Source organism: Papio anubis, chromosome 5, assembly GCF_008728515.1.
Source record: "Papio anubis isolate 15944 chromosome 5, Panubis1.0, whole genome shotgun sequence".
NCBI classification, from domain to species: domain Eukaryota; kingdom Metazoa; phylum Chordata; class Mammalia; order Primates; family Cercopithecidae; genus Papio; species Papio anubis.
Window position 1 is genome coordinate 35,044,140 of NC_044980.1, and position 14,034 is coordinate 35,058,173.

The 14,034-nt window shown below is 34.4% G+C and overlaps 1 protein-coding gene across 3 annotated transcripts in view; it reads right to left on the reverse strand.

Annotated features, from left to right (window-relative positions):
- Positions 1 to 2,160: 2,160 nt before the first annotated feature.
- Positions 2,161 to 14,034, reverse strand: part of RANBP3L (RAN binding protein 3 like) — a 51,193-nt gene continuing 39,319 nt past the window's right edge. For all 3 annotated transcript variants that reach the window (XM_003899584.5, XM_009208274.4, XM_009208273.4), the window contains 6 exons: positions 11,084 to 11,186; positions 10,566 to 10,696; positions 9,103 to 9,223; positions 7,283 to 7,425; positions 5,008 to 5,194; positions 2,161 to 3,431 (listed from right to left, as the gene is read on the reverse strand). In XM_003899584.5, coding sequence (XP_003899633.1) covers positions 3,388 to 3,431; positions 5,008 to 5,194; positions 7,283 to 7,425; positions 9,103 to 9,223; positions 10,566 to 10,696; positions 11,084 to 11,186 — 729 coding nt within the window. In that variant the 3' untranslated portion in view covers positions 2,161 to 3,387. The remainder of the gene's footprint in view (positions 3,432 to 5,007; positions 5,195 to 7,282; positions 7,426 to 9,102; positions 9,224 to 10,565; positions 10,697 to 11,083; positions 11,187 to 14,034) is intronic.

Consider the following 14,034-nt stretch of genomic DNA (forward strand, 5'->3'; position numbering starts at 1 on the left):
TATCACTGTGATATTCACAACTTGAAGATTTACACAGGTTTTAAAATATATCATTCCCAACCCCTAGAATCCTTCCCACCCCCACTTCGCCTACATTCTGACTCTATGGAAGACATATATACCTCTTTTTATGACATTCAAATACTCTAAGACCTATATAGCAGGGGTCCCCAACCCCCGAGCTATGGACCAGTACCAGTCTCTGGCCTGTTAGGAACCAAGCCACACAGCCGGAGGGGATAGGCAGGCAAGGGAGTGAAGCTTCATCTGTATTTACAGCTGTTTCCCATAATTTGCGTTACTGTCTGAGCTCTGCCTGCTGTCAGATCAGAGGCAGCATTTGATTTTCATAGGATGCAAACCCTACTGTGAACTGCGTAAGGCACCTAGGTTGCACGCTCCATATGAGACTCTAATACCTGATGATCTGAGATGGAACAGCTTCATCCCAAAACCACCCCACCCTACCTACCCCCTAACCTGTGGAAAAACTGTCATCCACAAAACCAGTCCCTGGTGCCAAAAAGGTTGGTTACCACTGCTGTATAGGATGTATTCTGGCGAAAAAGGGTTCTTTGCTTTGGCAGTAATGGATGGAAAATAATATATTTTTAAGAGAACATTTTAATTGTCTATAATTAGGGTAAACAGTTGGGTAAAATCTTATTAAAAGAGAAGAAAGTTAAGGTTGTCTTAACAAAAGATATATAAGACATAAATAGTTAATTAAATTTTAATTAAAAACAGCTGTTTTGGAAATCCAAAATGTATACTTCGAAATGATCTACCTAAATAACTTATGAAAATGGATGTTATTGTACAACTGATGTTATTGTACAACTTCTCCTTATAAAAGGGGAAGAAAGGACATAGGAAAGCTGAAAAGAAGAAGGCTAGGTGAAGATACAGGACAAGGAAAAGTCATAAAATGTTTCTACTATTCCTCCAAAATTGTACTAAATATTTGTGTAAGAATTCTAAGAATAATGGAGTGTATAGAAAGCGGGTTGAAAGAGTTGTGAGCTAAATATCATGTTTCTGTTCTTCTTTTCCATTTCATAATCTGGGAATTTTCACTTCTTTCTTTGCTTTCCTGATATTCTAACCCTATATTTGGTTTTGTTGCACTGGAATTTCTATATAGATCAGAAATTAAGGTAGTTAATTTTTTCCATTGATATATGCGGAGAAATCTAAAGAAAATCATAGAATGAATTTAACTTAAAATGTTTCAAGCATTGAGAAGATACTGCTTTATCTCTACCTTAGTGTGGTGACAAGGATGAACATGTCAAAAGGATAACGATGACCAGGTGCAGTGGCTCATGCCTGTAATCCCAACACTTTGGGAGGCTGAGGCAACGTGGATCACTTGAGATCAGGAGTTCAAGACCAGCCTGGCCAACATGGTGAAACCCCGTCTCTACTAAAAATACAAAAATTAGCCGGGTGTGATGGCAGGCGCCTGTAACCCCAGCTACTCGGGAGGCTGAGTAAGGCACGAGAATCCCTTGAACCCGGGAGGCGAAGGTTGAAGTGAGCCGAGGTGGTGCCACTGCACTCCAACCTGGGTGACAGAGCGAGACTCTGTCTAAAAAACAAACAAACAAAATACGTAAATAAAGTTATTTGTTCTCTTTTTCACTTTAGCAATTGATAGTGCAATCACAATGTTCCCACATCAACTAAGATCTTACAATAAAAGAGAACCAGTGCTTTATTATCTTCTCCAAATATCTCTCTGTGTTATGTTTCTAATGAAAATTTTTTGCTGAGTGTGTTCCACATCAGAGTCACTCTTCTTGATTTTTAAAGTGTTTCTGTTGTCCATTTGTTTTGTCCTTTCTTTCGTACTATGTCTCTTTTTTCCCTTCTATCTTTTCTTCATCTCTCTCACATTAACTTTATTTTTCCTCTTTATTTTCTGAGTCATTGACTCCTTTATTTAGAAGTAAAGGATATTATGTGCCATATTTCTTCTAGAATCACTGGAAGAATGAATGGGCCTCTCTCAGTAGTTACCTTACATTAAGTTACGCTTTCTCAGTTATAAGGAAGGACAAAATGAACAATTATACTAACTAAATCATAATCTAAAAGAGTTAATTTAACTTTCATATGCTAAACTTTCAGGCAGTAGCTGAGGTTTGACTTAATAAATACTTACATATTATATCTTTATTATTTTATAACAGGCATGGCGATACAGTAATATAACTTGAAAGTGTGTGTTCGCATATCCAAATGAATATTGTTCTTTGAAGTATCACTTAGTGAAATTATACCCTCATTCCAAATATGTTGTCATTGTTCAGAACATTTTCAGAAACATTTTGGAATTATGAATTCTTGTCCCCTAGTCAGAGAATTGTTTAGGGGTCACAATCAAAAGTCACTTTGAAGCCATGATGTGATAAAACTGAATTGAAAAATGAAGTAGGGCTATAAGTGCTGAGACTAATTTTCTTGTATGATTCATGAGGTGTCTGTGAAACAAATCTCAAAGAAGAGGATCAAAACTCTATTGCAAAATTGTTGAAATTACTGTAGCCTACTATAATAATAGCATTTAAGAAAAAGATTCATTTGGCTATATATGATACATTTGTTTTTCTCTCTATACAGCCATACCTACTAAAGTATTAATGAAAATGTAATTACATAAATAAAACAAAGTAGAACAAGTTAACATATTTGGAATTCTTATACATGCTTTTTGATACATAGGTAATGTATTATATTTATTTATTCATTTAACAACTATTGGATGCTGACCATGAGTCAAGCATTGACAAGATGCAACAGATACAAGTCCAAGAGCAGATACTCTTTTTAAAGAAATTCATACCATGAATATATAAGCTTATCATATTTAGGAAATCCAAAAGCTAAAATTAAAATATACATTTCCCAGAAGATAAATAGGATTTAGTGAAATGTTATGATGCAATTATACTGTTTTTCAAAGAAATGACTCTGGAAATTTAGTAAAATATTTGTTTTATGGTCAGTGTATGACTGAAAAAAATAAACATTTTGGTAGGTATTTATCAAATCTAGCAATTTATAATTCTGAGTATTATATCCATCAATGTGATGAAGCGTCCAAATTAGTTATAAAATCCTATTCTAAGTAAACTTCAAAAATGATAAATTTTGAACTTCTGAAGTCCATTTATTTTTTTAAATTCTGTCAGTTTCTGCACAATAATCAAAATGTTAAATGTAAAACATAAAAATGTTAATTGTAACAAATTACATTTCTTAAACTTTTCTATAAAAACTCTTCAAGGAATGAATAGAATCTTCTCATTAGTTAGGGTGGTTTAGTATTTTCAGTAGGGTGAACCCTCTTTTTGTAGATGTCATGTTTATAGCAGGTAGTATTCATGAACAGGCAACCGACTGTCTGTGAGTCCACCTAGAAGGATCTGTGATATAAATTTAAAAGGTTTTATTATACAATATTTCGGGTAGATTTTTAATATTGAATGCAACTAAATACGAATATTAATGAATATACTCGATGAAATAAAAGCTGCAGAATATACATTTTTACAAGTAACATTTCTCATTTAGATAATTTATAAGCAACAAAGTGCAAAAAATTAGACCTTTTATTGCTTCCATAACATTTTAGCATTTGTTTTTAATGCCTCCTGGAGAAGATACTAAGTGAAAAGGGGAAAAAATGGCAAGGGAAAGGGGGTTCATATGATTGACATTTGCTTTGCATTATTTTCATTGTTTTTTTATTAAGATAGTTACATAGCACCCCTTTCCTAAAATTCAGTATAACAGAATATAGACATCATAAGCACGTGTCATTAGTTCGTGAGACAATTTGCTATTTAATCCTTATTTCAAATTGACATTGTTAATGTGTACCAACTAGTTTTCTGATAGACCCCATTTTATTGTTGGCAGTGTAAACATTATAATAAAATAAAAGACTTTTTATTTATTTCATATGCTTTAGAGACTAATAAACCATTTGTTTAATAGATTTGCTTAAAGTAGCAAGAAAAATTATATTAACTTAGTTCTCTGAATCACTAGGTCAAGCAGGTTATAATACTGATCTGCATGTTCTGTGTATTTTTCGTTTTGATTATAGCTTTAATATTAAGCAAAGGAAGATATTTCATCCAGTTATGCACGTTCTTTGATAGATTCTTAAGTTATGTATGATTAAAGCAGCTTTAATATTTCAAAATGATTAAGAGTTGAAAAAAATGCTTGTTACCACACTATCATTGTAATTGTATTACTCAGTCCTCTGTAAAACAAGAATTCAGGACTAAGTGAAACTGTTAGTGAAAACACTTGGATGACTTTATTGGAATAATTACATCTATATAACAAAGTTGAGCTTACTATGTTTGACATTGTTTTTCTCCAAAGTATGAATATTAGTTTTAAATCCATATATCAAGATAAGCACTAAAACCTAACAATCTGTTTATCACTGGTTCCACTTCAACTTTACTTTATTTGTGAATCTTGATACAATAAAAGAAATAGTACTTTTTCCCCTAGACAAAATAGGTCCTTGAAAATAGTATTTGTACAATCTAGTTATTCTTATAAGCAGTCAAATTCTAAAAAGAGAATAAACAGAATTTTCAGGGTATCAAGCCAAGTGTACCAGGTGGACTCACTATATGTATTTCTATTTCTTCCTATTATAGCCAATAATAAAATGAGAGTAAGTGAAGGTAAATAAAAATGAAGGGTTAATTTCAGGGTGGCAATGTAGTAGTTTTTTATGCAGTTTATAAGCAAATGACATAGGCATCACCATGAGGCTGACTTGATAAAATGAAGACCACTTATAGAAGACAGTGATTTTCAAACCCACTCCTCAGATCCAAACAACTAAGGCTCTAGCCACCACCGACTTTAAACAGAGCAGTTCCACTTGTTAAAAAATCTACCTAATATATGAGGATCATGCTTAAGAATTCGTTTTTAAACCTCCGACCTAACAAAACAAAAGCTATTTACCTGATCCATTTTTAGTGACTTGAATGAAATCATCCTCATTCTCATCACAGCTTTCGCAGTTCGACTGTTGGACTGTTTCTGACAGGCTTTCAGCTTGATTGACATCTTTCTGCTTACTGAAGCTTTGAAGTGCAACAAGACGATGATGTATTGCTGCATACAAATATGCTGTATCTTTGGCACTGGCCTGCGTGAGGAACATTACATTGTTAAGAAAATCATTAATGTTAGCTACATTTTACAGATTTTTAATCTTTCACTACTAATAAGGAAGGAATTACATGGCATAAATCTACAAATTGGTACATAGGTGCTAACAACCCTAAAAATTAAGCAGTAAAAAGACAATCTTGAACTAAATTGCATCCTAAAATGTATACTTTTATAAGCAATCCCAATGTATACATTTTAAATTGAGAGAGTGAAATTTTGTTATATAAAATTTCTATTTGAATTTAAATTAGTTAAGACCATCCCTCCTTCACTATTTTCACTGTAGAAAATTGTAGGCTTGCAGAGAAAAGAGACTTCCATTTCCTGTCCATCACTTTGCTTGGACATTCCTCCAAACTACATAGCTTTGTGGATATGCTGAACTCATTAGAGCAGTCTATGGTATTGTACCATAAATACATCAGAAGTTCTTGCTTTTCAATATTTTTCTACACTATTTTAATGGTTGTTATTCATATGAAAATATAAAAATGGTAACAATAAAGTTGGTATAACTTTTACTGTTAAAATATCCTTTTTTTCAATTCCTTCAGTAAAACTGTGGGTTCATTATTAATTTCGTTTATATTAGCAAAATATAGGCAGCACAGGTACTAAATATAGCTTGTTTCCCTCTTCCCTTTATGAATGAGGAAATTATGGCTCAGAAGGGTAAAATGACTTGTCTGAGTTGCTAGTCAGCAAATTGGCTGAAAGTTGAAACCCAGGTTTTATCATTCACATTAGTGGGATTAATGGAATAAATTATGGTCCATAATAGAATAGAATTCTTTCACCTACTAAAATAATTTTTGAAGAATAAACTAATGTCATGAAGACACTCACTCACATCGATAAGTAAAATGTGTATTTCACAATCATATTAGCTTTTTAATCTCAGCAGCTTTTCTAAAGTGTACTATTGTTACCATCATTTTGCAGATGAATAAAATCAGTTTAAAGAAGGCTAAGTAGCTTTCCCAAAGATTATACAGTATGTACACTATGCTACATATATGTATGTGTGTGTATACTTACACCCAGTTCCATGTATATACTAAAATATAAGACCAAAATGTTAATAGTGACCATCTCTGAGGATGGAATCTAGTCATGATTAACAGGCTCAGTCTCTGGCATGCTACTTTACCCACCTAAAACCAAGGGGGAATCTGGCCCAGAAGACTGGCAAGAGTATTAATACCTTAAATGGTAAATGCGGTTTGTACATCATCTTACCTGAACGTTTTAATACTCAATATCACTTACACCTAACAGTACACTTACTGGTAACTAATAAATTTGGATTTTCATCACGGGCACCTGCAAACTTTTTTTCCATATTACTACATGGAAACCAATTTATTTGTATTGTCACCTTCTGCCTGAACTTGGGTAATCAGTCTTCAGTTGGTCCATGGGGAAATCTAGTTTTTTTGGGGGGGAAGTTGTGGTTTTGTTTTGTTTTTTTAAGGCTTTATTCTTGCCAGCTCTCTTGGGTCTGGATCTTGTATTTGAGGTCAAGTATTCCTCTGCCAGAAACAGCTAAAGCTGTGCTCCCATCCTGTTACCTTGGAGATTTACTCATGTCCAGAATTGGAATTTGCTGTTGGACTGGTTGTTTTAACTTGCTAGCTCTGTATTTTTCCATTTCCCACTGGTTCTTTTCCAGTGACCTAAAGCCTTTTTTCAATCTCAGCTTGCAGGATAAGCATTAGGCTTCAAAGTCTGCTAACCTCTTCCTGGGAACCATTCCTGACAATAGTCACTTTGGTAACACAGTAAGATTGTTCACAAAATTTCAGTAGTAAAGTAAAGGGTAGAGATTTGATGGCATGTATCACACAAATGTCTTGGAATGAGTACCAATTGATTACATAGACTTTGGTGTTAATTTCTGAATTTCACATAAAATTTATGTCTTATACTACAAACAGACATAATGAATGGCTGTTTTTGCCAATGGTACATATTATTATAACAAATGAAAAAACAAATTAGTAATTGCAGACATCTATTAATGTAGTAGGATAATCCTCTATCACTGAAATTTCTCACTTACCTGAATTAAAAATACTTTGATGCTATAGTCTTCTAAATCAGTAGCTGTTATTCGTACATTTTTGTGGTTTGCTCTTTGAATCTTCATTTGGGCCCAGAGTTTGCTATTGAGGATCAGCCTTAAACTGCCTTGATTGCGCATAACTAAAATAGGAAGTTGACTACATCAGGCCACGGAACAGTTGACACAGAGGAATTTACCATTTTCAAAAGCAAAATAAATCTTGTAGTTGTTTTTCAGACTGTAGATTCAATACTAACTTGTGATTTGACTAGATTATAACTTGGTTTTCAAATTGTACTTTCTTATGTTGGGAGAACTTTTTTATCTTAAGTGCTGAAATTACACTTTTCTACTGTAATTTTTAAAATGGTTAAAATTTTAGAACTCTTTTTAAGAACTGATAGTCTGAAGAATATTCGTCTGTGAATTGTTTACAATGAAGAAAACCAAAACAAAAACCTTAAGTGTCCAAAAAAATGGAATTAGTTAAATAAATTATGGTGTAGTCATTCAAGAGAATATTATGAACCCATTAAGAATACTGCAAAAATATATTTATTGATGTGGAAAAATCATGGTGTAATATGTAAAAGAAAAAAATAGGCTACAAAGCAAAATAAACGCCATGAATCAGAACTTTTACAATCTATGTATACGTTTATATATACAGAAAACAAGGGTCAGAAAAATATATTCTGTTAACAGATGTTATCTTAGGAAGATAGGCCTTTAAGTGATTTTTTAAAAAATTTTTTCAATCCATGCTTTCCAGTTTTTACAATGAATGGATATTACCTGCATAATAAAAAGAAAGCTGCTTTTGGGGTTTGTTTTTTGTTTTTTATTTTTGTTTGGGGATTTTTTTTTTCCTTTGGCAGGCAGTAGAATCAAACCAGAGTAGTAAATAATTTGCAACTGCCTTGGTACTATTACTTGGTTGGGTGATTTAGAAATCTGCGTGCCTGTTACAGAACTGAAGACACAGTTTCTATCCTTTTAGTCTGAATTATATCTCTTACCCATTTCTTGAGCTTGATATCCAAAACTCAACGAATAACCTTATTCTTGGATCCAATGTCTACCTGTGGTCTCCTCCAAAGTCTTGACCTCTCAAAATTGACCAATAAATCCATTCATCCTGCCCAGATCTCTCCCTGTGCTGTCTTTCAGTTTGGACCTCTGAACAATGCCCATTGTGTCATTTTGAATGATAGCTCTCTTGTATTTTTAGGTTTGACTGGCTCCAACTTCTGAACATCACTGTGCCTGCAGGATTCAATAACTGCACACCTTGGAAACTAATCTCTTTCCTTAGAGACTAATCCTTCATCCTGACCCCCATCCCATGTCTGGGATGCCCAGGACAAATTATGGGGCAAGTATTTTCTTTTAGAAAAGCTTTTCACTTTACAAAATAATTTGCATCATATTATTTCAAATAATAATAACATTACTATTTAGGTGTGTGCTGGGCTCTGATATAGGTGCTTTACATGCTTTATCTCATTGAATTCTCTCAGTAAGTCATGAACTACAGTTATTCCCATTTTAAACTGATATAAGTACAGTAGAGAAAGAGATTAAAAAACTTGTCAAGGTCACTAGTTAGTCACTGCTGGAGCCAGAACTGGAGCCCATGCAGTCTAACAGGAGAGCCTACTTGAAATGGGAAGCTCCTATAGAAATATTTTCAACAGTCTGATTTTTTTGGTGTATTTTATAGCACATCTCCAGAAAATGATATGTGCCTATATTATTATAGGTACACACGAGAAATCCTGAGAAATCGTCGCTTGCTTTACAAAAGGATTCCTTACTTAGTCTTGACTGTAATGTTCCACAGTCACTGCTTGCTGTATCATTCAGTCTCAACGTTCCTCTGCCCCTTTCAATCCAGGATTGTGTTGTTTTGTTGAATATGAAAAGCTTGCAGTTGATCTAAATAACAATTTTTTAAATGTCAAATATATAGAAAATTTTTTCAAAGTAAGTTACTTCCTATGTTATGACACATTTATATGTGTCTGATCTTTTACCAAAATAATCTTCGTTAGTGATTTATAAACCAGCTTTTAACATATATTTAATGTTTAGAAACATATAACTTTTGTATAGTTCAAACATCAAAAAGTAAAAAGACATACAAAGTGAAAAGGGGCCCCAGCTTTTATTTCCCATCTACCAATTTACACCCCTGCAACAAGTAACCACTGGTGTAAATATTTTGTTTATCCTTCCAGAGATATTTGTACATATATACATGCCAATACATATAAATGTTCCCCCTCTTTTTTTCTGTCAGTGGTAGAATGCCATACCTACTTTCTGATTTTTTAAAACTATATATACATCAACTTTTATATTAATTATTTGAGCTATATAATGTTATTTGAAGGTAAAGGAATCATTGAACCATTTGCATGCTTCGAAATTTTCAAAGACGGCATGATAATGTGGAGAAGTATGATGTAATGCCACAGGTTACCCCACTACAATCATTACTACTGTGTACAAGAATCACCTAAACAGCCTGTTAAAAATACAGCATGTCAGAGCCTCACTCCTAACAATTACTTCAATAAGACTGGAATTAATCTAATCCAAGGGTTATGCTTTGAGACACAGTTAAAATAAAAGTGTCTGTAGATCATACAGGAAGTGGAGAGGAATGGAGAGAGTTTAGAGAAAAGCAGATAGAGAAAGGCAAAGGGAAATTTCTGCCTTGTTGGAAAAAGGTAAAGTTGTAGTAATTACATTTCATGTGCTTGTACTGATGGTGATACTACTCAGCATTAAAATCCTGTGATACTGTAGTGTATATCTGTGAAATTCTTGAATTACATGAAATTCTAAACTTTTTTAAAGGAAGCTAAATTTATGAAATTCTAAACTTTTTTAGGAGGAAAACAAAATTCTTATTGGACTGAAATCAAGGTATCAACATTGTTAAACCTGTGTAAGTAGAATTATTTAATCACAATAATAGCACTAATTATAAAAGCAAATATTAAGGCAGGATACTTGGCTATCGTATTTCTAAGGGACTAATGTGAATAGTTGTAAAACTAACAACCCATTTTCCTGCAAAGTACACATACAAACATAAGAAGAAAATAAGTTACTGGTGTAATTTTTGAGAGCGTCCAACATTTTTATTTAAGTAACTTAGTCTCCATGAAAACTATACTTCTGTCTGTATTTTTAAAGATGTCTCTTCTCATTTTAACTTTATTCCAAGTATGTAAATGCTGCCAAAAAGAGTAAAACATGATATACAGACCTTTAACACATTATGTTCTGATTCCTCCCCTGTTATAACATCAATTTTCTCCAGCAAGCATTTTCGTGATGGTTGGGAAGAGAATGCAGCAGCTGATTCAGTTAGGGAAGTATTTTTAATAGAGTCTGTTCCTAAGAGAAAATGCGGGATAAACACTGAAAAGTCCCCATTTTCTCTACTGTGAAAGTTCTTTATTGCCCCTATGACCACATATATCTACTTGGCTTTTTCCAATAGTAAGTGAGATTCCAAAAATTCAAACTGCTTGAGTTCGTGTAAAATCTCCTTATCAATTCCCGCATAGCATTAACTCAAAAAATTATTAAAGCTTGTATATCAGATAATCATATTTATATGCTTTAATCTTTACCAAAATATTTGAAACACTGAATTACTGTTTTTTAAAATCTTATATTAAATATTAATTTTACTTATATTAAATATTAATGTTAATAAATAACATAAAAAACAAGACAAACTAGGTGAATCTAATGTTTTACAAATGAAAGAATTCTTACTTGAACTTAAAAAGTTGACAGGAAATTTCGGAGTGGATTTGAATGGTTTTTCCTTGGTGTATGAATCATTTTCAAGTTGAGGCTGGGTGAGTTTTTGAGTACTCTGAGTGGGGAAAAAGATGCATTATTAATTTTATTTAATAAAAGTTTTAATTTTATCCCTATATGTTTGCAGTAAGACACTTTCATTTTTCTGTTTCAACACAGCAAATAAGCCCAGCTGGTATGTTTTTATTTTGGACTTTCTGTGTGCTGAACAGAGAATTCATCTCCATTGTTAGAAAGCCTGAGTTCTAATCCTCAGAAAATATAATCTAGTTACCACCAGCGTACTTCAGGTGGGATCTAGTCCCAGAGGCAATGGGAAAGGTCTAAAGGTACAAAAGAAGGTAACAGATGTTCCACACTCTGACTAGACTAAACTGATGCCCAGGAGGTACAAAAGAAAGAAAGAAAATGTGCCTTTGAACACAGGAGTTAAAAGTATAATTCAATTTAATATTACTTTTAATTAATTTACCTTTAGAAATTTAAAGTGACAGCTCTGTATATAGTAACAGAAACATATACCAAAGTATTTCAGTGTCCCCAGAAATTTACTCTTGCTATCCACTTTATGGAAGAAAACAAAAAAGTTATCCAGAGATCCCCACAAGATGTCTCAGAGAATATCTTTGTAGAAAGAATCCTAACTTTTCCTCCCAGACAATTTTTGCCAACAGTCGCTTTTAAGGCTACTTGGGGCTCTGTATGTCTGTTGTAATCAAGGCCTGCACAAAAAAGACTAATTGACATGACATTTGCGATAATGTGTAGCCCTCTGCAAAACACAGAGAATTAGAACAATGATACTTAAGAATTTATGCTTATATTTTTTCCCTTATGAACTGAAAATTATTTCACATTACTTAACTAGACATCAAGATATTCCCTTAAAATTGGTAGAGATGGGTATAATTATTTCCATTTTAAGAAAATAGAAACTGAGGCACAGAAAGTTTAAATGACTCACTCTAAAAACACATAGTTAGCCAATAAGCCAAGAGTGCATCCTGGCCCCCAAATCGCAAGGCCAAAAATTTACAGGATTAGAGGACAAACACAAATTATCTCTGTAATTCCTGTTATCCTTAAGATATTACCAACTTAAAGAGATAGAGAGTTCAGGTTCCTTTATAAACCAAATTTAAAATGCCCATAGGAAATGTGCACAAGTGCCTTCTCAAACCAAACCTGTAGTCCTGACTATAGTTTATTTGTATAGGTATCTCTCTGTCTGCTCTTATTAGATGATAAGCACCTTTAGGGCACAGTGTCTCCTTTAGCTTGCATAACCACTTACTCAGGTGGTTTTCAAACCTGCCTGTACATTAGAATCGCTTGACAGCTGGCCTCACCCACAGGCATTCTGAGCTAATTGGTCTGATGAGACCAAGGGTAAGAAATCCTTAAAAGGATGATTCTAACAGGCAGCCAAATTTGAGATCAATGCTTTATATACCATAAGAACTCAGTACATGTTTGGTAAATTGAGTGGAATGTAAAGTTGATCCTGTGAGGTTTGAAAAGCGTTGTCTGACATTTTACAGATGCTGTGGCTAATCTGGTGTCAAACTTAGAAATAAATGATATGGAATAAATGTGCCTAAATATACTGCCTGTAAATTCACCGTGGAGGCTAGTCCGTTTTGGTTCACATCCAAAGGCATAGGTCACAGGTCTAGGATTGGTGAGTTGACCTTCATTTTGGGAATGACAGAAGGGTCCCTAAAATAAACTAAGCCTTTAAAATAACTAATATATGAAAGCCCTAAAAATTTTGGAATGAGTTTGGGCGTGGTGGCTCACGCCTATAATTCCAGCACTTTGGGAGGCTGAGGTGGGTGGATCGCTTGAGCTCAGGAATTCAAGGCCAGCCTGGGCAACATGGTGAAACCTCATCTCTACCAAAAATACAAAAAGTTAGCCAGGTGTGGTGGTGCGTGCCTGTGGTCCCAGCTACTCGGTAGGCTAAGGTGGGGGGATCCCTTGAGCCAGGGAGACAGAGGTTGCAGTGAGCCAAGATCATGCCCCTGCATGATCTGCATGTAAGCCTGGGTGACAGAGCAAGACCCCATCTAAAAAAAAAAAAAAAAAAAGAATTGGAATGAACTGGCTTAACGAGTTGGTTCTTTTATTAATCTAAATCCGTACATGAGTTTTAAAATCTCTGCAGCTTCTTTGGGATTCTTCATGTAACTGGTATTCCTGAGACAAGCTAGGCATGTTCAAGCTATCTCAGCCACTTTCCTGACTTGAGTGAAAGCTGGAAAAGGTATGAAGATGTGATTGACCAGATAAAACCATAGGCATGGTTTCCCACAGCTTTCACTTTTCTGTACAATTTTCTACTGTAGATTACACTGTCTTAGAGATCACAGTTCTGTGGGGACCAGAGAAGCAGTTACCTCATTGCAAGAGGATGCTGAGCATTAAATAAGGATGATGGTAATAACAGTGAGGGGTTTTCACTAGGCAAGTAGATTCTCCTAGGCAAGTAAAGCACTATGAATTTTCTCTGAAAGCTAGGGAAAGAAAAGTTATAATAATGCTTTTTGATGTAAGAGCTTGAAAGTAGGGTTGTGGTTAACTAATAAGAACAAACTGGTCGCCGGGCGCGGTGGCTCACGCCTATAATCCCAGCACTTTGGGAGGCTGAGGCGGGCAGATCACGAGGTCAGGAGATCGAGACCATCCTGGCTAAGATGGTGAAACCCCATCTCTACTAAAAATACAAAAAAATATATATAATATATATATAAGCCGGGTGTGGTGGCACACATCTGTATTCCCAATTACTCGGAAGGCTGAGGCAGGAGAATCGCTTGAACCCAGGAGGCGGAGGTTGCAGTTAGCAGAGATCGTACCACTGCACGTCAGCCTGGGTGACACAGTGAGACCCTGTCTCAAAA